At 42.4% G+C, this 23,359-nt stretch overlaps 1 protein-coding gene across 1 annotated transcript in view; it reads left to right on the forward strand.

Moving 5' to 3' along the window:
- DENND1A (DENN domain containing 1A) overlaps positions 1–23,359 on the forward strand; it is a 293,403-nt gene that overhangs the window by 140,225 nt on the left and 129,819 nt on the right. The window contains exon 9 of the mRNA XM_082656160.1: positions 2,050–2,175. Coding sequence (XP_082512286.1) covers positions 2,050–2,175 — 126 coding nt within the window. The remainder of the gene's footprint in view (positions 1–2,049; positions 2,176–23,359) is intronic.

The raw sequence follows: 23,359 nt of genomic DNA on the forward strand, positions 1-23,359 counted from the left end.
TTTTATGATATGTAAAATATATCTTAAGCTATTACAAACCCCTTATCAGAAGCTTGGTAATAAGAAATAATGTCCATGGAGCATTTCAAGAGTATATGTAATCCGGGCTTCCCTGGTGGCGCAGTGGTTGAGAGTCCACCTACCGATGCAGGGGACATGGGTTCGTGCCCCGGTCCGGGAAGATCCCACATGCCGCGGAGCGGCTGGGCCCATAAGCCATGGCCTCTGAGCCTGCACGTCCGGAGCCTGTGCTCCGCAACGGGAGAGGCCACAACAGTGAGAGGCCCGCATACCGCAAAAAAAAAAAGAGTATATGTAATCCATCCCAGATTCTTAATATTTTTAGGTTCACAGGCACCTTTAGGAACCTGAGGATAGCTATACAGCCTATACCCAGAAAAATGATCATTACTCATTCATATTAAAAATTTGTAGATGATTCATGGACCACCTGCATCTAATTTCCTATTTGATCTTTAAATTTTACCCTAAATTTTATCCTTAAATAATGTCAGGCCCGTTAGGTAGTCCTATATCTAAGCCCCATATAGATTTCTGAAATGTTCTCTTCATATGTCACCTACATGCTTAAAAACAGTCATTAGCTTTACCTTTATCTCAAAATGAAGGAAAAAATTTCGTAATGTATTCACAGCTCTTTACCCCTGCCTTTCCCTCTATCCTCATTTTAAGCCATATTCTCCATTCTCTCCACTGAAGCCACAGTTCTCCCTAGTCTCTGAACTCCTCCTCACTACAGTGTCTTTGCAAATGCTGATCCCCGTGTTTGGTACACTGTTCCTTCCCCTCTTTGCAAGTTAATTACTTCAGCTCATCCTTCAGATCTCAGTCTAAGCCTGTTTCTCTCTGGGAAGCCTTCCTTGACCTCCTTGGTGAGCTCTATCACAGGCTTGTCGTGGTAGCAATGTCATATGTATTGGTATTTTCTTCACGAGAATATAAGTTTAATGAGGGGAGGACCCTTGTCTGGTTTTGCTCACCATTGTATCACCATTGACTCAAGGCTACCAAGTTGCACAATTCCAGGGACACTTTTCACATGGAACATAGTGTGAGTGGTGTGCCCAGAAGTTGTGCAATATGGCTTCCTGAGATGGATGGCATATTGGAAACAGACCAGGAAGCTTAATGTAGTCTCTGACGTTGAGGGCAACAACCGTCATGTCACACAATCTTTCCTGCATTGAGGACTCATAGGAAAAAATCTCTTTTCATTCTCACTTCCAGGAAATTTTGTGTTCATGTGTGCAACTGCTTTGGACCCAAAGAATCTCACAACTTCTCATGTTTCCCTTTTTGCTTCGCCATGACTTTCTTGTCTATTTTGTTTTAATCTGTTGGGTGCATATCTGTAAGCTATATAAGTGTGTTTCTGTAAGTCTATATAATGACTATTCCTTTAGAATATGAGGTTTATAATAATATATTATACATATTATATACACTTTATATATATTTAATAAATATATAATTTATAGTACATTTAATAAATACATATTTGAGTATGGGGTATATTATAATCTGTTATAAATAAGCCATTTATTTCTAATATTTGTAAGTAATCTGAAGAGGAAATGGAATTGGAACTAAAAAAATTTGTGTAGTTTGGGCTCAGATTATAAGACTTCAATTACTATTCCAACTTGGTCACTTCTTGGGTTTGTTACTAGGCATGTAATATAACCTCTCTGAGACTGTTTCACCCTTGTAAGATGGGAGCACAATCCCTTTTCTACAGGATTGTTGAAAGAAGTAAGAAAATTTATGTGAAAGCAATTAACCTGGCACATTGAAACTGCTTAGAAAGTGGTTTTGTTTTTGTTTTTATTAGATACTCCCTAATAGGAGCAAGATTTATTTAAATTTCAAAAACCTGCCCCAATACTGAATGTGTGTTTGTTCTCCCAGCAGTTGATGTGTCAAATCCATCCCCATCCTGGGGGTTCTCTAGAGCTCTGTGTGTGCTGGGTGTAGCCAGCCATCCTCCTCCGACCCTGCCCTCAGCCTCTCTCTCCTTTGTGTCACCAGATCTCTTCACTGAAGAACCGGCTGAAGAAGGTCTCCACAACAACTGGCGATGGTGTGGCCAGAGCCTTCCTCAAGGCCCAGGCCGCTTTCTTCGGCAGCTACCGAAACGCTCTGAAAATAGAGCCGGTGAGTAGCTTCTTGGCATGTCATGAATCCATGTTTGGTCAGGGCCACAGGAAACCTGCTATTCATCTGGTTGTTGAATTCACCAAAAGAGGTTGTGTGTGTGTGTGTGTGTATTGGAGGGCTGGGGGAGTGGCCTCCCCTCGAGCTACTTCTTAGCACGAGGAAGCCGAGCTGCCCTGTGTGAAGCACTCTCTGCTCCTGTGAATGTTAGGGCCCCTCCCCTCCCTGGTCAGTAGCACCCTCTGTGGGTCACAGTGCTCAGCACTGCACACACACCTGCTCTCACTGAGGAGTCCAGTAAGCCTGTGAGGTAGCAGTGATCATCTCCACTTGACAAATGGGGAAACCAAGGCTCACAGAAGCAACGACTTGCTGACCAGTGGAGGGGCCAGGTAGGTCGGCCCAGTGCCCATGCTTTCCCACTGTGCCTCAACGCCCTTTTCCTGCACGGGGACCTCTACTCCACACTTGAGAAAGCAAGGCATCCAGGGAGCTCACTTCTTAGATGTTCCCAGAGTGGTCTTGATGTATTGACTACAAAGTATACTGAGGACTGGGGAAAAATGTCTTCTGCCTCCATGGCCCTTCAACCTTTCTGAGACTCTGTTGCCTCATCCGTGAGGTGATTAGTTATAGTGTGGATATGAAGACACCAGGTCATCCCTAAAACCAAAGAAGCTACCAGCTCTCCCAGCTTCAGTGAGAAGCTGTCATCGGATATCCGCCTCCTCGTAGGCTCTTGGCCAAGGAGAATGGAGAAATTGGCCCAGGGACCTGGGTCGCTGCATAGGAGAGGACATTGGAGGGGACCTTGCTGACAGCCCTTTTCTCTAGGGAGCACGGAGCTCCATTCATCCTGAACAGGCGGAGATGGCAGTCACACTCAGCCTAGTCACAGTGGCTGTGAGGGACCAGCCCAGGTCGCACTGCCTGTAGGTCAGGATGTTTGTTTTTGTTTTAACCCATAGCATTTTATTAGATTAAATGACAGAAGATGAGTAGATATCAGGCAGTGCATTTCATGTGCAGACTCTGACAGTGACTCTTGACCATGCTTCCTCATAAGCCACAGTTATACCTTGCTAAGTACTTTTTCACTATTATGACTCCATTGCGTGTGTAAGTGAAGCACAGAGTGATAGCAAACGCCTTGTTTTCCCTTCACCCAGGGCGCATGCTCTGTGAAGTGGCTGGGGCAGTGGCTGCTCAGGGAGCAGCAGCCTAATGCCACCTTGTTCCTTGTCTTCCATCCAACACTTGGGCCTGACTCGCTAGGCTGCCTCAGCTTCAGGCAATGTCATGGTCACATAATAGAAGGGATGCACTCTCTTTGCTTCCTAAGAAATACTTCCCTTAGGTCCTAAAAAGCCCTTCAGCTTAAAGCAAGTTTCTCACATCCTGCTTGTCTCCAAGACAGATGGCTCTGATTCTTTGTCCTGACCTTGGGCCCATCCAAACCAGTCAGGTTCAGTGCTGTTTTGAGAGCTGGTATAATTCAAGGAAAATTCTGTCTTCTTCCCATCTTTAAAGTGAGAATGGGACAACTGGCCCGGTCCTTTCCTTAGGCTGCTGGGAACTGATAGACATGAAGTATTTCCACTCTTACAATGACATCATTGTTGTCATGTATACGTCTAGAATCCAGAGGCTGTTGAGTCTGGTGCATATTGCTGGGTGTATGATCCGGGCAAAAGTTGCTCCTCCAGAGAAGTTTATGGTTGTACTTGCACTTGGCTCTCAGAGGCATCGGATTTAAGGATGGAAGTCCTGGAGTTTAAAGCCTGGCTCTGTACTTGGGCACTTAATCTCTCTGAACTTCAGCTTCTTCACTGTGAAATGAGAGTAAGCACACCTAGCATTCTGCATTTCCAGATGGTTATAAGGAGCTAGTGAGCCATAGAACCTCTCATAGGAAAGCTGAAACTTGGAAAAAGAAAGACAGCAGCATCCCTTCCTGTGGTGGGCATGGGGTTATCTGAGTGAGCAAAGGCTTGGAGGCAGGACCCTTCATGGCCCCTTTGTCTGGAGTCATGGGTTTGGGTGGGGAGATGGGGCTGCAGGAAAGGTTGGAGCCGGATTTGACAGAGCCTTGGATGGTAGGCTAGGAGTGTGGGCAGAGATGAGGTGTGACTGAAGTCATGTTTGACCAGTAATCCAGTGCTGGACTGAAAAGGAAACTGGAAGCAGAGACTGGGGGACGGCTGGGGAACTCAGAAGAAAGCCCTCCAGTGGTTACACCAGGAAAAGGTACCACGAAGAAGAAATGACTAGATGAGTCTAGAAATAGAAAAAATATGGGAGATGAGGGGCAAGAAATGTCAAAATATCTCCCAAGATTTGGATCAGGAAGAGAATGATGATGCTCATAGTAGAAAAAGGGGAAGCTTGAAGTAAAGGTGTCCCCAGTAGCAGATTTATAATGATAAAAACATGGAATGGACTAAGTGTCCATAATGATAAACAACTGGTTAAGTAAATTAAAGTATATCCATATGATAGAATATTATATAGCCATTAAAAGTAGCATTTTGAGGATAGGCTGATGAGTTTGGTTGTAAACATGGTACATTTCATTGAATTTTAGCTGTCATTCCATCATAAGATGTACCACTATTGCATGTGTCATTAAGAAAGGGTGCTGCCAATTATAATTGAAGGATGCCGTCAATTGTAAGACATCCAGATTTCAGAGATGTTAAAATGTGAAGAAATTTGTGTCTTAGAATCAGTGAAATAAGGCAGACTTGTCGTGCTTTGGTCTGATTTATCTGTACTAGAATGGCTTTTTTCTGTAAGGCCAAGAGGGAAGCCAGAGGGCCTGAAAGTTTCTGACCAAGCCTCACCATGTTATCTAGATGGTTTTTAAACCATAGATTTAATTATAGCCAATTTTCCTCATCTAAAAAATGGAATAACAACACTTCCAATGCCAGATTGTTTGTGAGATTAATTAAAATAATGACTGCACAGTGCATGTGAGCTCAAGAAGGGGTCAGGGGTTTTAGAGTCAGGCCACATGGTGGGGGTGGTGCATGGGGAACGGTGACTGGGTGAGCCTGCTTGGGTGACAGGCAGCACAGTGCTGAGGGGATAGGGGCCACATTGTCTTTAGTTGTTTCTCTGATTATTTAAAAAAAACAAAAAACCAAAAAAACCCTGCTCTTGGTTTTAAAAAAAAAAAAAGGTTTAAAGTAACAGGACTAGGGACTTCCCTGGTGGCGCAGTGGATAAGAATCCACCTGCAGTACAGGGGACACGGGTTCAAGCCCTGGTCCGGGAAGATCCCACATGCCACAGAGCAGTAACAACTATTGAGCCTGCACTGTAGAGCCCGCAAGTCACAACTACTGAGCCCGCGTGCCACAACTACTGAAGCCCATGCGCCTAGAGCCTGCGCTCCACGACAAGAGAAGCCACCACAATGAGAAGCCCGTGCACCGCAACGAAGAGTAGCCCCCGCTCGCCACAACTAGAGAAAGCCTGCACGCAGCAATGAAGACCCAACGCAGCCAAAAATTAAATTAAATTAAATCTTTTAAAAAATAAAATAAAGCAACAGGCCTAGAAATGAGAAAATACCCATAATCCTACCATCTGGAGTTGAGATAACATGTTAACATGTTTCTACCAAGGTTCTAGTGTTTGGGGGGGATTTTATTTTGTTTTGTTTTGTCTGTTTGTTTTTGAGCCTGTTTTCCTCATCTTTTTTAAAAAATTTTTATTGGTGTATAGTTGATTTATAATGTTGCGTTAGTTTCAGGTGTACAGCAAAGTGACTCAGTTATACATTTACATATATCCACTTTTTTTAGATTCTTTTCCCATATAGGCCATTACAGAGTATTGTGTAGAATTCCCTGTGCTATACAGTAGGTCCTTATTAGTTATTTTTTCTATATACAAGGGGGAGGGGGGATAAGTTGGAAGATTGGGGTTGTTTTTGTTTCATTTCGGTTTGGGGTTTTGATCTTTTACTTTTAGTTAGTTCAGATATTCCTGGCAAAGCAATCCAGTTCCCTGTTATTTAGTTTTGTCTTTTAGTGCATCGTAAGCATTTTTTCATATCATATAAAAACTCCTCTTTTTTTTTTTTTTTTTTTTTTTTGCGGTACGCGGGCCTCTCACTGTTGTGGCCTCCCCCGTTGCGGAGCACAGGCTCCGGACGCGCAGGCTCAGCGGCCGTGGCTCACGGGCCCAGCCGCTCCGCGGCATGTGGGATCTTCCCAGACCAGGGCACGAACCCGCGTCCCCTGCATCGGCAGGCGGACTCTCAACCACTGTGCCACCAGGGAAGCCCTGAAAACTCTTCTTAAACATTGGCTGCACATCTCCCATCAGGTGACCCCAGTGGGTCTCAACTCTGGCTGTGGATCAGAATCACCTGTGGGGCTCTTAAAAAGGCAGATGTCTGGGCCCTACTCACAGAGATTTTTATCAGGTTCTTGCCATCTGAAACCAGTGCCGAGGCCCACCACATTATCCCAGCACTGGTCCTTTTGATTGTCAGTAACCTTTCACCATCTTAAACCACACTGTGGTGAACATCTTTATATAAACCTTCATTCCATGGTCTGAATTATTTCCCTTGGCAGCATCCCCAACGTGGTTTTACTGGGTCAAAGGGCCCGAGTACACTTATGGCCTTCGATTCATAAAGTAAAGGAGAAAGCTGGTGGCCAGAAGTGGTTGGTAGCCTTGAGGGGAGACTCTGGGACAGGTCAAGTGGAGAACAGTCCATGGCTGAGGACGAAGACTGCCTGCAGGGGCGGGCTGGGAGGAGCGTGTGGGCACAGAGGGTGCCAACGGGGCGCACCGCACAGTGCATCCTGGGGGCTTTTCCCACCTGGGCCAGTGGCTGCCATCATGGGACTTGGGTCACTGAAAAGTCACAGGGTTTGGGTTTTTTAAAACATGAAACATCACAGACTCGATGGTGCTCCTTTCTGCTCGGCTCCCGCAGGACCCCTCAGGAGGAGCCAACCCCAGCCCAAGAAGCAGAGATGGGCCACAGCTCCTCCGCGGCCCAGAGCTTGCTTGAGATTTTCAACTCCTTGGCCTTTTTTTCTCTCCTACTGGAAAAAATTTAAAACGCAGCTGGCTGGGGAGTCTCAAGCTTTATTTTCTTTCCCCTGCCTGGAAGAGAAGAGGAAGGTGGCCCCCTTGCTGAGGCCCGGCCATGTGCCAGGTGCCAGGCTGCTCTTCTCCGTCCGTGCCTTCTGCCATGTGCCTGTCCCAGAGCCAGAGGACCTTTGTGGGCTCCCCGGTAGGGTCTCTCTTCAGGGCCAAGTGACCTATTCCTCCCGAGGATCAGAAAGTGAGACGCCAGCGTGTCCAACCACAGCCGAATCTCCTACCTGCTCGGCAGCCTCCAACAGGCTTCACCCCTGAGTTGCTTTGCATCCGTAGTCTCAGTAATTCCCCGTGACTGCCCCTTGCTGTCCGCGTTACAGATTTGGGAGAGGGGCTGAGGTTGCCTTGACTTCCTGGCAAGTAGCAGAGGCCAGGAATCGGACTCAGGTCGGCCTGACTCAAAAACCCAGGTTTCTTCCACCCCACCCTCTCGCCTGCCTTTGTTCTGGTTTCCTGGTGTTCCACGTTAACAACTCTTTCTCTGCATTTCCAGCGCTGGGCATGGGTCATAGCATAGCAGAGGCATCAATGCATGTATTTTGGAACAGTGGTTGGAAGGATGGGTGAAAGAAATGGAAGAACAGAGAAGTGTGTGGGGCCGGGTTTGGCCCTTGACCCCTGTTCAGTACATACACATTGCTCCTGCCCTGTCTTTAGGCTTTGGAGATTGGTCCTGCCTGGCAGAGGGGAGAGTGTAGGCAAATCAGAAGGGCATGTGACCCATTTTTCAATCACTCAGAGAATATCAGGTGCAAAGCCCAAGGTATTTAACAATATCGGCCAAGCCAACTTGTTCTTCTCCACTTAAATGACAGAACCACAAGCAGCCAGGCAGCTCCATTTGGAAAAACCCCCTTTATCCGTGTCAAACGACAGCCCAGGCTCCAGCTCATTTATTTAGGCCTTTCTTGCTCTCTGACACGCCTCCTAGCAGTTGCCAGGCAACTCTGGGAGTAGCAGTGTGTGTTAGGGATTAACTAGTTAGGGCTGGGGTCCTTTTTGGCAGGAAGGGGATAAAAGACAAATGATTTTAATTGCTAGGCCAAGCATCCTTTCTCTGCTGGGTAGAAGATTGCAACTTTGGGAGGATGTGTATAGCAGTGTGGGTCTTGAATTTGCCTCGAGTCCCCTTTCTCCCTCCTAGGGAGAACGAATGAATTTTAAAAAGAATCTTACTTTACCTCACTCCTTTGTTTAAAATTATATCATCTTGAAAAAAAAAAAATTATATCATCTTGAAATCTGAATAAGACTAAACCACCACCCTCTCTTTGGAAGACACAGTGCCCTCAGTTTTAAAGAACTTTCAAAAAAAGAATTGTGTGCTTTAATTGCATCCTTTTTTCTGTCCATAGTTTCTTATTTCATAGCTCATGGCTAGGTGGAATCATCTTAAGGCAGTGCCTGTGAAGGTGCTTTTCCCATGTTTGGCCCATTGCAGGTCCCTGGTGAATGTTAGATCAAAGAGCAAAACTGATGGGAATTGGTGCTTTAAGATGCATCCTCTTCTGTGCCAGTAGCTGTGGAAAGGCCAGTGTAGATGGAGCACTGTGAGAGTTGTTTATTCAACAAGCTCCTGTGGCTCTCTCTGGGCCAGTGTGCTGGCTGGGCTTCCCCAGGATGCATGGAGCCCAGCCCTGCCCACAGGGAGCGATGGCCGAGGTGGGGACAGTAAACTGGCAGTCAACATCAGTGCCGCGAAGGAGGCTGTGAAGGCAGCAGCCAGCTCCTCCAGTGCTGCTTGCTTAGTCCTTCCCAAGAGGCCCGGCTTCCAGAGTCAGCTGTGGGTACACTGGCCTCATCCACCATACAGCCCCTGATTTGTCACATGATTCTGCTGAGTCATATTTATCCACCCAAAACCCTTGAAGAGAGAGAAGTTAAGATAAAAGCAGATTGATACCCTGGCTTGCAAGCATGAATGGACAGGGTTATGTTGGGGCAGGTCAGAAAAATACTATATATATCTCGCTCCCGGTTGAGTAACACCATTGATCTCATGGTTTAAAAAAAAAAAAAAAAACCCAAACTATATTTATATGTTTTTAGTGTAACAGAAGTAGAAAAATATGTACAAACTAGAAAATTAAAATAACACTGTAGTTCCACTGAACTAACGCAATTACCTCAACTACAGTTTGTGTGTATTCTTGTTATTTTTCATGATGTCAAGCTTTTACAAAGTTGCTTTCAAATCCAAGTTAGAAGTTTTTTTCTCCTCCATTTAACATTATTACATCCTAGGCTTTTTTACACGGCTGCAGAATAGTCTATCAAGTACAGCTACCTTAATTTCTGTAAACACTCTCTCACGTTGGACCTTTAGATTGTTCCCAGTTTTTTGAGATTACCATTAATATTTCCACCAGACATCTTTGTGAATAAAGCTTTGATATGCTTTATTTCGATGTCTTCTGAGTAGAAGAAATACAAGTCTGCATGCAAGAGCCTGACTTTGGGTGCTAACTTGTCACAACATGGTTAGGAAGCAGATTTCTGTTGACTCAGCCTAGGAGCAGCTCAAAATGGAAAGAATTAAGAATGCTTCGTGGTGTGCACTCCCTGCCCTCCACAGAGGCAAGCAGAGTATACCCAGAACACATATAAAGGATATTACTGATTTGTCTGTGCCTCTATCTTGTGCTAAAAAAGAAAAAGCTTGAGGAACCTTAAAGCAATATGTACAGTAAAACAAGATGAGATAAGGAAGTGACCAAGGGAAAGGAGAAATTAGATGAAGCCTGGAAGGGGTGATATGCACACCCCTGGGCTGGCTCTGAGATTCTCCACACAGCTTGGCAATGGTCGAACTGGGAGTCAAATCCATGTCTGTCTCTCCAGAGCCCTTGCTTTTCTTCTTTTTTTAAACTGTGGTAAAACATAAATAACACAAAATTTGCCATTTTAACCATTGTTAAGTTACAATTCAGTGACATTAATTACATTCACAATGTTGTACAACCACCAATCACTATGTATTTTCAAAATTTTTCATCACCGCAAACAGAAACTCTGAATCGTTAAGCAGTAACTCTCAATTCCCCCATTCCACCAGCCCTTGGTAACCTCTAATCTACTTTCTGTCTCTCTGAATTTGCCTATTCTAGATATTTCATATAAAGGAAATTATATCATATTTGTCCTTCTGTGTCTGGCTTATTTCAGCTAGCATAATGTTTTCAAGGTTCATCCACATTGTAGCATCTGTCAGAACTTCATCCCCTTTTACAGCTGAATAATATTCCACCATAAGTCTGTATATACCACACTTTGTGTATGCATTCTTCCGTTAATGGACACTGGATTGTTTTCACCTTTTGGCTATTCAGAATAGTGCCACTATGAATATTCCTGTACAAGTATCTGAATCCCTGGTTTCCATTCTTTGGGGTATATACTTAGGAGTGGAATTGCTGGGTAATATAGTAATTTTATGTTTACCTTTTTGAGGAACCACCAAACTGTTTCCACACAGAGCCCATGCTGTTTTTAAGTGGACAGTGGTATGCTTGTGAAGCATGGATAGGTACCCATGAATGTTCTGTAGGAAGAGTTGGTGAAAGATTTTCTTATTTCCCAGTTTGTTTTAGGCAAGTAGGTAGGGTATTATAGCCAAAACCCACAGACCTCAGCTAAATAGATGCATTGACACAGGAGTATATGGTGGACTAGAGAAGGGGCTGGTGAATTACTGGTTACCATTTTTTCTCATTTCAGTGTTCATCCCAAGTCAAGATTATGTCCTGGGAGTGAAGCAGGGTTAAGGGGATGGGCTCCCAACACCAGGGCTCCGGGGACCAGCACTGTAGCTCTCTGCCTCCGAGTGGCTAAGAAGGCTCCTGAGTGTGATGGAAAGAGTGTGGTCTTTGGAGTCACCTGAGTTTTAATCCTGGCTCAGTCATCTGCCCGAAGATGACCTGAGTCTCAATTTTCTCATCTGTAAAATGGAAATAATGCCTACCTTGTAGGACTATTGAGAAAAATAGCAATAATGTAGCTTTTTGCTGATAGCAGATTTCAACTAAATGAGGATGACCTTTCCTGGGTGACAATAAGGTAAAGGAGGAAGGGGAGGAGATGAGATGCCACATTCTAGAACAGTGGTGGTGGCCATAGTTGTTCAGCAGGTGTCAGGCTACCTGGAACCAGTGGAAACACGAGATTCTGGCCCGTTTATTCCTGTCTTTTGAAGTAACTATGAAAGTTCAGCTTTTATCTCAAATAATGCATAAAGGATTTATAAGAAATCCCATTTAATTATTTCCTTCAGCATTTATTTTATATTTATTCATTCATGTTACTACTCACCAGCACTTACAGGCAAATGGGAGGGGTGGTACCAAGGTTTTAAAAGTCAGAAATGCATTAATTTCTAAAATGCATAAGAGAAAATATAATTGAGAATCTTTTTTCCTAGTTCATCAAAACCTTTTTTGCCTATTGGGAGATGACCCTTGTTCGATATTGGCACGAAATCTCCACTGTCCACTTCCCAGGGACACTGATGTGGCTTGGGAACACAGTTTGGGAGTCCTGGCACCTTGAGCCCCACAGTGAATGCTCACTGAACTAAGAGCTGTTGTTCTAGAAGTAGACTGCCCAAGTAAGAAGTCGGTCCTTAGGTGAGAGAAGATGAGAACTGGCAGGAAATCCGCTTCAACACAATGATCAAGCTTAACTGTATGATCAAAGAGCATCACTGAATATGATCAAAATGAAATCCCCATATGTTCTAAAATACTTGAAAAATAAAACACAGCTAGTGTATCTTAGACTATCCAGGAGGAATTCCAGGCTTTAACTTGATCTCATTTAATTATCCTGGCTCCTTTCTTACTTTGTTCCTATAGGATGGGACCATGTTTGGTACTCCTTGGTGTCCTTTACATAGTCTAATATTTAGTAAGTGCTCATTAAATGTTTGTTGAATAAATGGATGAACAGATGAATGAATAATACCCTTTTCCCCATACTATGCATCAGAAAGACTGGTGGTCATATTTCAGTGTTGCACAATATAGATGCTTAGTTTTAAAAAATCATCCATCCACAGCTTCATCTTAGAGCATGAGAAGAATCTGACACAAACGCCACACCGTGAACATGTAAATGTAAAACAAGGGCACAACCAGCATCTGCATGGTAGCTAACCCCAGGCAGTTAGGATCTGGAGAGGATCATCCTCTGTGAAATCACCACATGCAGTAAATATTCAGTTCTAGTTAGGAAAATACAAGAGGCGAGTATATTAATGGAGTAAGCTGAATCCATCCTGGCAGTTTTATTTTTGTTAACATAGTTTTTATATTTATTTATTTGGTTGGTTGATTGCACCAGGTCTTAGTTGCAGCAGGCGGGCTCCTTAGTTGCAGCATGCGAACTCTTAGTTGTGGCATGCACGTGGGATCTAGTTCCCTGACCAGGGATCGAACCCAGGCCCCCTGCATCGGGAACGGAATCTTAACCACTGTGCCAGATACAGTTTTAAATACTGTATCTCTGTGGAAGCAGTGGCAAAGAAATATGGTTATTGTTACCAGTGTTTTAACTCAAATGATCTCGCTTAAGGGTCTCTTACTTTTTCAGTGAGACTCTGAAAAAGAAACCTTTCTGATCCATTTTCAAGCAGTTACAACATTTGACAATTTAGAGCCTGAAGCAGTGTTATATGACTTCACGTACATAGCTAGACTGTGAGCTTCTTGAGAACAAGATTTTGTCTTATTCCTTCTTATACGCCCAGCACACAGTAGACGTTCAGTAACGTAAGGAGGAGTGATAGTGGGTTTTTTCTGTGGAGGACATTATGGTATTTATGGTGATTAGGGGATAAAATTGTAGATTTCCTTCCCCCACCACGCAACCCCTCAGACATGCATCCACACTGATCTTCTATGAGGTGTGGGTATAGTCTCAGAAATAGACAGTCACACTCAGCCTTATGCTACCCTTTCACAAAGGAATGGAAGCCACAGTGGAGTGTCGTGATTACTCATGTTTCCCTGGCACGGAGCCTGGTACATAGAAGGTGCTTGATAACTCTCTGTGGAGTGAATGAAATTAGAATAGTCCCTAGTTACAGTGTCCTTAGTAGTTTGGGAGCTGAAATACAGTTTTGTTAAATAAATCATTGAGACTTGAAATACTAAGAAAAAGAAAACAATATGAAGCATCTGTTCTATGCTACATTCTTTATATATATGTTCCCTTATTTGATTTTTACAGTCCTCACATGGAGGAAGTGGTGTGGTCCCATTTTACTGATGAGAAACCAAGGCTAGGAAAGGTTATGTCAGTTTTTTAAGAAGTGGCAGAGCCAAGATTTGGCTGTCTCCCGTCTGTCTGATTCTAGCAACCATGCTCTTTCCTCTGACCGCTCACCCCAGTGGTGATTACCATATAGTCTGTGTTATGTACAATTTGAGGTCATTTCAGAAGAATACTGAGCTGGTCTCTTAGGAGTCAATGTCTCTAATCTGTGCAAATGTTTCTTGAAAATACAGGTAAACTAAAACCATTTATAAACAATTTTACAAAGGGGAAATTTCAAAATTTTAGATATATTCTTAAAAACATCGCTTTAATAGATAATTTTAGTTGCCTAATATTTTGTTGTTTAAATATTTGATATTTACGGCGATAATTGGATGAAAAAGTAACACTTTTAGGTACAGCCCTTCCTCCTCTTTTCCTTGGCTGACACCTAGTGGCGAGCTTTCTGGTAGCAGTGTTAATCCAGGTGCTAAATATTCCTGATGGTGGTAGTTTTTCAATTGATATTAGGATTTTTAAGAAAATCAATTATTTTCATCATAATAAAGGCTACATTAATATAAGGTTAATTTTTTATGGGTCATCATAACAATGGAACTTTTATCTGATTTAACATGAATTTTAAGTCAATTATAAGCAAACCTTAGCAGGAAGTGGTTACAAGTATTTAAAATCCTGGTGTACTTGTTCCCCCCACAAACCTGACCTGGAGACCACCTACCCAGGGCACTGGCTAGCGCACACTGACAAGTAAGACTCGGTCCTGTTCTTAAGGGCCGTGAGGGGCAGAGATAGAAGGTAAGCAGAGAGTTGCGCTAAGTGTGGTAACTTCTATAGTGGAACGTTGTACAAGGTGGTAAACATCCAAAGGCACGACCAGTCTCTTCCGCCTGGGTGCTGAAGGCAAGCTTCCCAGGGAAGGATGCACCTGGGATGGTGCCTTGCAGGAGGAATAGCAGTTCCCCAGGAGCAGGGGCAGAAAGTAGCCCTTGCAAAGGCAAGGGGCATTGAAACTACATGGCATGGTCGTCCATGAAAGACCTTGAAGACCACAAAGGGGTTTAGCATTAATACCGTAAACCAGCATTTCTAGAAGAGTGGTCCTTGAAATATTAGATCCACAAGATATTGATATGTTTTCTGATCACATAAAATTTGTGATCGTCACATATTGCATACTATAACTTTTTTTTAAAGATATTTACAATGTACATTACTACAGCCCAGGTTAACTTTGCTTAGCCCAGCATTTTTCAAAACCCTGTTCCCCACAGACTACCTATTAACATTCCATGCATCTACTACTTCTCACCACAGTTTGGGAAACACTGCTGTAGCTAAAGATTGATGATGAATTTTTCTTGCTATTAGGCCATGGAATTAGGATACCAAATGCATTCATTTCACCCCAGTCTCATTGCTATGAGCCTCAGGGAAAAAATGCATGTTCCTTTTCCAAAGCATTTCTTGTCTAGTCAGACAGAGGACTGTGGCCAACAGGTGGTCTTGCGACATAGAGCCTAGCCATCACTCAGCTTTCTCAGCTCAGGGCCACAGGCCACCAGTCCCTGTCCCCTCAGTCCAGCTACTTGATCCGTGTATCAGTCAGGATCTAACCAGGACAACAGGAACCCCTTCATATGTTTACAGGAGGGAAAACAAGGAAATGGTTATCCAGCTGACAGGGGAGCAGAGAGGTAATCCAGACATTAGCAACAGCAGAGGCGGTGGCCTGTGTCCAGGGCCAGGGTCACCTGATGAAAGCTGGGACCTGTGGGTCTGTGTTGTGGGTGCTTGGGTCAGAGAGGAGGTGAACCACTGCTGGACAGCCCACCCCAGCAGGGTAGAGAGGAGAAACACTCAGCCTCTCCCTCTTCTCCTCCTCTTCATCTCCCACCAGCACCTCACACGTGCCAAACCAGTCAGGAAGCCAGCTGACTCGGGAGCCCAGGGAACTCAGCCTGCTCTCTGTACAAAATAGAGAGAAGTGGAGAGTGGGTCTGAGATCAGACGGGCTCAGAACCAGCACTCCCAGATCCTGGATATTAAGGCTATTTAGTGACACCCCCCACCCCCGGCAAATAATAAACAACATGGTGAAGTTAAAAAAAAAACCTGGTTTCTAGTTAGACCTGGTGCCAACCTGGACTCTGCCTCTTCCCAGCCGTGTGACTCTAGGCAAGTTACTATACTTTCAAGAAGCTTAGTTCCTGAATTGTAAACTAGGAAGGAGAACCTCTACGTAAGTGATACCTTCACAGGGCATCTGACATATGTCTGGCTGGTTCCTATTTTACAATGAAACAAGAACAAGGTATTTTAAACTTTTGGGGTTTAGCCTGGAACTAACAGGAGTATTAGAAATCCACACATGTTGATTGACTACTCCAGACTTCAGTGAGTTGGCTGGTGTTTTGTTAGCTAGCAGCTGTTATCTAGTAGATGTCTATTTTCTTAATATATTCACTTCCTAGGGGCTTTGGAGTGGGGGGCAGCTTCTAAAGTGTGCAGTGGAATATTCCAGTGTTGGCCAGGTACCCCGCATATGTTGTAGTTAGTTATCAGTTCAGTACAGGCTAAAGAAAGTTGCGATTCCAGGAAAGCCACCACTTAAGAGATATGAAACCTCTGGAAGCCCTTCCCTGCTGAACCACAGGTTTTTAATTTGTTTCATGGGGATAAAAATGCCACCCTCCTAAAATTGCTTTCAGAATTAAATGAGATGGTGGATATAAAGCACTTGTTCTCTATTAATCCCCCCCACCATCCACAACAGACTACGGAGGCAGCTTCCCTTTTATCCAGTGAATGCCCAGCAGTCACATTCCATGGAAGTGTGGCAGGAATTTTGGAAAGCCTTTAACCGGAGATTATTTATGTTTGGTTTGCTGGTCCCTGTTAGTGATGTGACCTGGCAGATCTCCACTCACCCTGCTCTCCTCAGTCACAGCTCATTGGCATTATGCATGAGCCATTTGCTTGAGACTTTTCTCTGCCCATATTCCTACTGTGATGCACTTTTACTCTCATCTTCACAGCATTAAAAATGGTCTGTGGGTTTGAGGGTGTCCTGAGCAAGTCACTTGCCAGCTTAAAAGGTCATTATCTATTCCTTTGAAGGGAACTTTTCTCCTGAGTTGATTAATTTTATCCTCCGTTTTGGAATGTTAGGCAAAAGAAATACGGGAGGAAATACCCGCTATCTACTGAGACCCTACTTCTTGCCCTTTACTTCTGTTTTCTTGGTTAAGTGTGCGTGGTATGTATCCCCGGTTTGATAGGGAACTTAAAGCATCGAGAGTTGAAATAATGTAAACCAACAGTTTTGGACAGACATTTAACAAGACCATACTATGCCAGACACTGTTCTAGGTGCTCGGAGATGCAGCAGTGAACAAAATAAAGTTCCAGCCCTCACACCTCTTATATTCTAGGCAGACACAGACAGGAAACAAAGGTGAAAGTCAATATATACTGTATCAGGTGGTGATAAGTGTTGTTCAGAAAAAGAAAGCCAAGGAAAGGGATAAAGAGAGCTCCCAGGTAAGGTAGATGCTGGTAGGAGATGGAGCCAGGATTGGGGGCCCTGGCTGTCTGCCTCTAGAACTCACGTTTTCTCCACTGGTCCCATGCTGCTTCCGATCCTCTTTGGTGATGGTTTCCAGCATCTGGTGAAGAAACGTGAACTCTAACATTTCGCCTCTTAGTCTGGAGTTGATAATTCAATGTCTCAGGGTGGTGACTTTGCATTCCTATGGTACAGAAAACATTTTTGCTGCACTCCCTGCTTTCAGCAGCATGGAGCTGTTTCTTTCATCTCTCTGGTTTCCCAAACACATTTAATCTTGATGCAGAAAGCATCAGCCAGCTTGGACTCAAGCCCTCATGCTGGGGAGATAAGTCTGTCCTAGAAGAGGGTCTCTGTGACTACCGGGCTCAAAGGAGCCCATGCCTCTTTTCTCTCCACTTCCAAGAGGTGATGCTATAGGTAGTAGCTTATGTAACCTTAATATCTGTTTCCTGATCTTTAGTATTCAGTAAGTCAGTTTAATTCCAAAAGTTGAGACTGAACACCAAGAGATGGATCAAATATGGAACCTGCCCACAGGAGTCATATAGACCTGGGTTCTACTTTTCTATTGATGTAATTCTGAGCAAGTTTATTAACCCCTTTGTGCTTTATTTTCCTTATCTGTAAAAGGGGGAGAACAAATGTAATCTGTCTCATAGGATTGTTGTGAAGATTAAATGAGATAATACAGCATGGGGCCTCGCACGTGGAAAGAACTTAATATTAGGTGTGTTTTAAAAAAAAAAAAAACTTCGTATTTTAGAGCAGTTTTAGTTCACAGAAAAATTAAGTGGAAGGTACAGAGATTTCTCATATAACCTCCTGTCCCCACTCATGCAGAGCTTCCTCCATTATCAACAATATTAGTTTTTAAGTAGACAAAAATAACTCTTTAATTTATAGCTGAGTTTTCTCTACATTCTATCCTATGAGAAAACAGTGGATTTGATATGAAGGTTTCTTTTTCAAAGTCAAGATAGTGTATTTTAATGAAAAAGATAGTAAGAATTCTCATCATGACGACAATATTTACAAAGAAATGTTGACGTTCAATCATTACAATATTTCCCACTAGATAGGTATCATTATACATTTTTAAAAATCTTTCTATTGTAAAACAAATTGTAAAACAGATAAAGAAAACTGCCTTAATCAGATAAACGACTAAAGACCAACACTACCCAGGACAAAAGTGAAATTTCACCACCCTCTCCGGAAACCCCTTCAATCAAAATCCTTTTCCTCCTGCCAAAAGTAACCACCATCCTGACTTTAGAATTTTTTAAAAATAGTTTTATTACCCAAATGTGCATCCCTAGATGCTATAGTTTAGCCTTGTCCATTTAAAAAAAAGGATATGACTTTTAAAATTCTCTTTTAACTTATAGGTTCCTCCTCCGCCCTTTCACGCTGATTGCATGATCATGGTGCTCTTCACCATGTTCCTCTGTCCTCTGTATTTCCTGCTAATTGGCAACTGGGTTTTGAGATTGGATAGACTAAGGTTCAGTCTTTTTGGTGAGATTGCAAGTGGTATTTGGTACGTCTATGTGAGACATATTAAGTCTGGTTGCATTTTTTTTTTTTTTGGTGATTTTTAGTAGCCAGTGATGCTTAACACCTATATCTCTTTATTCATTGGGAGTTGTAAAATGATGATGTTCTCAGTTTATTGTTTATTTTTCATTTATTGGTTGGAATATTTTTATAAAGAGACACTTTCCTTCATTTACTATTATATATGTTCTTACCCAGTGTCACAGTTCATATAGCAAAGACAAGATAAATGCTTGATTCTTTCCTATATTTACCAGTTTTTAGTATAAGAATTAGTTCCCTAACACCCTCAAAACATGACAGTTCTTTTGTATGTGTATTATTATAACCTGGTGGATTTAAACATATTTTATGGGTTTGGGTTCATTGCAATTATTATTGTTATTGAAACTCACACTGTACCATTTTGCTCAGTGAGAATTTCTTCAGGTTGGCCCTGAGTTGTTGTTTTTTTTGTTTTGTTTTGTTTTTTGTTTTTTTTTTAACGTGACCCTAGCTCCCTTGTTATCTGAAATTACAAGATGCTCCAGGCCCATCTTGTACCTTTCCTGCCCCCAAACCTAGAATCAGACAATTCTTTAGGAAGCACTGGTTTCTTTTAGTGAGAAGTAATGTCTCGAGACCAAAACCTGGGTGCTTAGGATACTCACTGCTGCTGAGTTGGTCATTGTTTCCAGGCCTTTTCAATGGACAGAGGAGGGAGATACACACACATATACATGTATACATGTGCATATGTGTATATATATAGTTTCTTCCATTCCAAATTCAAAATTACAGACCTTTTGCTTAACCTCTTCCCTATTACATTTGTACTTCCTTTCTTCTGTGCTGAGGATTCTGGTTCTAAAGGGCACAGGGGATAATAGAATTACAATATCCCATAATTACTCATTTATTTTCATATACAGCAGCTTCAGTAAACACTGCAAATGTTACCACCAGCATGATTACAGATTATCTTTTAACTTTGTTTTGCATATTCTCTCCCTATTCTCCCAGCAGATTTTGGCTAGTTGAACTGTATTTACTTTGCTAAAACACACAGCCATTACACACTAGACTCTCTCCCTCTCAGCCCTCATTTAGTCTCAGGCTTCAGGTAACTGTAACCAGTTCTAATGGTGATAACTCTTTGGCCATTTCTGGTTGTCTGAAGCTGGCTCCCTAGTAGATTCCTCAGGAAGGCTCAGGAGAACAATATTCCCTCTGTAGTTAAAGATTGATAACAATTTTTCTGTGCCCTTTCTAGATGAGCCAGTTTTGCTGGATATAAAATCCTTGGCTTATACTTTCTTTCCTTGAATATCTTAAATGTGTTACTACATTTTCTTTTGGCAAAAAGTGTTGCTGTCAAAGTCTGATGATAACCTTAATTTTCTTTCTTTAATAAATCACATGTTCTTTTTTATATTAGAGCCTAAGTATTTTTTTCTCTTCTGAAGTCCAGTAATTTTATTAGACTGTCTTGGATGGTCATTTTGGGTCTGTCATCTCAGGTATATAATGTGGTCTTTCAACATACATGAAATATACAATTTCAAGTCTTTTTTTTAATACCAAGAAAATTTTCTTGAATGATAGGTTCTAGCATTGGTTCCATTCTTTTGCTTTATTTTTCTTCTTCAGGGGCTCCAATTATTTGATCTTCTTTGCTTATCTTCAATATTTTTCACTTTCTTTAAAATCTTTTTATCTCAGTTGCTTTTTAAACTTTATATTATTATTGAGATTGAATTCATCTTTATTTTATTTATTTTTTTTTTTGCGGTACGCGGGCCTCTCACTGCGGTGGCCTCTCCCATTGCGGAGCACAGGCTCCGGACGTGCAGGCCCAGCAGCTGCGGCTCACGGACGCAGCCGCTCCGCGGCATGTGGGATCCTCCCAGACCGGGGCACAAACCCACGTCCCCCGCATTGGCAGACGGACTCTCAACCACTGTGCCACCAGGGAAGCCCCTCATCTTTATTTTTGATTTTTGAAGTTTTTCTCTTTTTCTTTTGTTTTTCTTAAAGCATCATCTCTTGAGTTGATATGCTCTTGTATTCCCTCTAGTTTACTCTTCATTTCAGAAAATTTTTCTTTTGTTTCTAATTCTTTCCTGAGTTCTATCCCCTCATTTCTAAGTTTTTATAATTTGTATGTATGTTGTTCTTTCATACTTTGTATAATCTTCTTAGCATCTTTAGCTCATTTTGAAATAGTAGATTGCAGGGGGTTTTTTTATAGCTCAATTTTTATTTTATTTTATTTTTAATTTTTGAATTTAATTTTTTTTCTTATACAGCAGGTTCTTATTAGTCATCAATTTTACACACATTAGTGTATACATGTCAATCCCAATCTCCCAATTCATCACAGCACCCCCCCACACCCCACACCGCTTTCCCCCCTTGGTGTCCATACACTTGTTCTCTACATCTGTGTCTCAATTTCTGCCCTGCAAACTGGTTCATCTGTACCATTTTTCTAGGTTCCACGTATATGCGTTAATGTACAATATTTGTTTTTCTCTTTCTGACTTACTTCACTCTGTATGACAGTCTCTGGATCCATCCACGTCTCTACAAATGACTTAATTTCGTTCCTTTTATGGCTGAGTAATATTCCATTGTATATATGTACCACATTTTCTTTAACCATTCGTCTGTCTATGGGCATTTAGGTTGCTTCCATGACCTGGCTCTTGTAAATAGTGCTGCAATGAACATTGGGGTGCATGTGTCTTTTTTTTTTTTCTTGCGGTATGCAGACCTCTCACTGTTGTGGCCTCTCCCACTGTGGAGCACAGGCTCCGGACGCGCAGGCTCAGCGGCCATGGCGCACGGGCCCAGCTGCTCCATGACATGTGGGATCCTCCCGGACCGGCGCATGAACCCGCGTCCCCTGCATCGGCAGGCGGACTCTCAACCATTGTGCCACCAGGGAAGCCCGCATATGTCTTTTTGAATTATGGTTTTCTCTGTGTATATGCCCAGTAGTGGGATTGCTGGATCATATGGTAATTCTGTTTTTAGCTTTTTAAGGAACCTCCATACTGTTCTCCATAGTGGCTGTATCAATTTACATTCCCACCAACAGTGCAAGAGGGTTCCCTTTTCTCCACACCCTCTCCATCATTTGTTGTTTGTAGATTTTCTGATGATGCCCATTCTAACTGGTGTGAGGTGATACCTCATTGTAGTTCTGATTTGCATTTCTCTAATAATTAGTGATGTTGAGCATCTTTGCATGTGTTTCTTGGCCATCTGTATGTCTTCTTTGGAGAAATGTCTATTTAGGTCTTCTGCCCATTTTTGGATTGGGTTGTTTGTTTGTTTAATATTGAGCTGCATGAGCTGTTTATATATTTTGGAGATTAATCCTTTGTCCGTTGATTCATTTGCAAATATTTTAATCTATTTTTTGCAGTTTTAATCTATTTGTGGGCATATCTTTCAGTATATATTTTTGTGGACATATCTTTCCCCTATTTTTCTTATAACTTTGTGGAGGATGTTACCTCAATGCGTTTATGTAGGATTTTACCTCAATACCTCTGCCTTTAGGCAAGAGTTCATATCTAGGCTCAGTTTCCTTATCTGTAAAACTGGAACATTAATACCAATTTTACAGAGCTGTTATGAGGATTAAATGCATATTACCATAATGTGTATAATTACCACATTGTAGATGCTCAAAAAAATGTTAGTTCCCAACCTTCCTCCTCCAGTCACAATAGCCTTCTTAAAATATTAGTGTGAATGTCAGACTTCTAAAAATGACTGTTCGGTGAGTGACATGTACTTCTGTACTTCGGAGTATGGTAAGCCAATTACCTTCTGTGGTAGATGGGCTTTCTATGTGTCTTTTAGTTTTTAATTCTCTTAAAAGAAAGGATTTTTATTTTAAGGACAGTTAGGTAACTGCCATTGTCTAGGTTTCCCAATGCAGATTTTACTTGATTTTTCAAAGGGAGCTATGATAAAAGACGCAGACCCTACCTCCACGCTTGAATTGCATTCAGGAAGATTTCAGACGTTAATAGTGCTTCAGCTAACAGTGATAGATTGAAGTAAGAGTGGAGGGTTTGACCTGAATTGAGGAACATTCTACAAAATAGCTGGCCTGTACTCTTCAAAAATGTTAATGTCTTGCAACAAAGAAATACCCAAGAACTATTCTAGATTAAAGGAGACTAAGAGACAGGACAACTGCATGCAGTATATGAGCCAGGATTTTCTTTTGCTCTAAAAAGACATTATTGAGACAATTGGTGAATTCCGAGTAAAGTCTGTAGATTAGATTTTTACTGTACCATTGTTAATTTCCTGATTTTGATCATTATACTGTGGTTATATAAGACACTGTTCTTGATTTTAGGAAATACAGTTTGCTGTAATGCTTGTTTTTTTTTTTTATAAATTTATTTCTTTACTTTTATTTTATTTTTGGCTGCACTGGGTCTTCGTTGCTGCGCACGGGCTTTCTCTAGTTGCGGTGAGTGGGGCTTACTCTTCGTTATGGTGTGTGGGCTTCTCATCGCGGTGGCTTCTTTCGTTGCGGAGCATGGGCTCTAGGTTCGCAGGCTTCAGTAGTTGTGGCTCGCAGGCTCAGTAGTTGTGGCGCACGGGCTTAGTTGCTCCGCGGCATGTGGGATCTTCCCAGACCAG

This window comes from Grampus griseus (assembly GCF_964374135.1).
Source record: "Grampus griseus genome assembly, chromosome: 6".
Classification (NCBI taxonomy): Eukaryota; Metazoa; Chordata; class Mammalia; order Artiodactyla; family Delphinidae; genus Grampus; species Grampus griseus.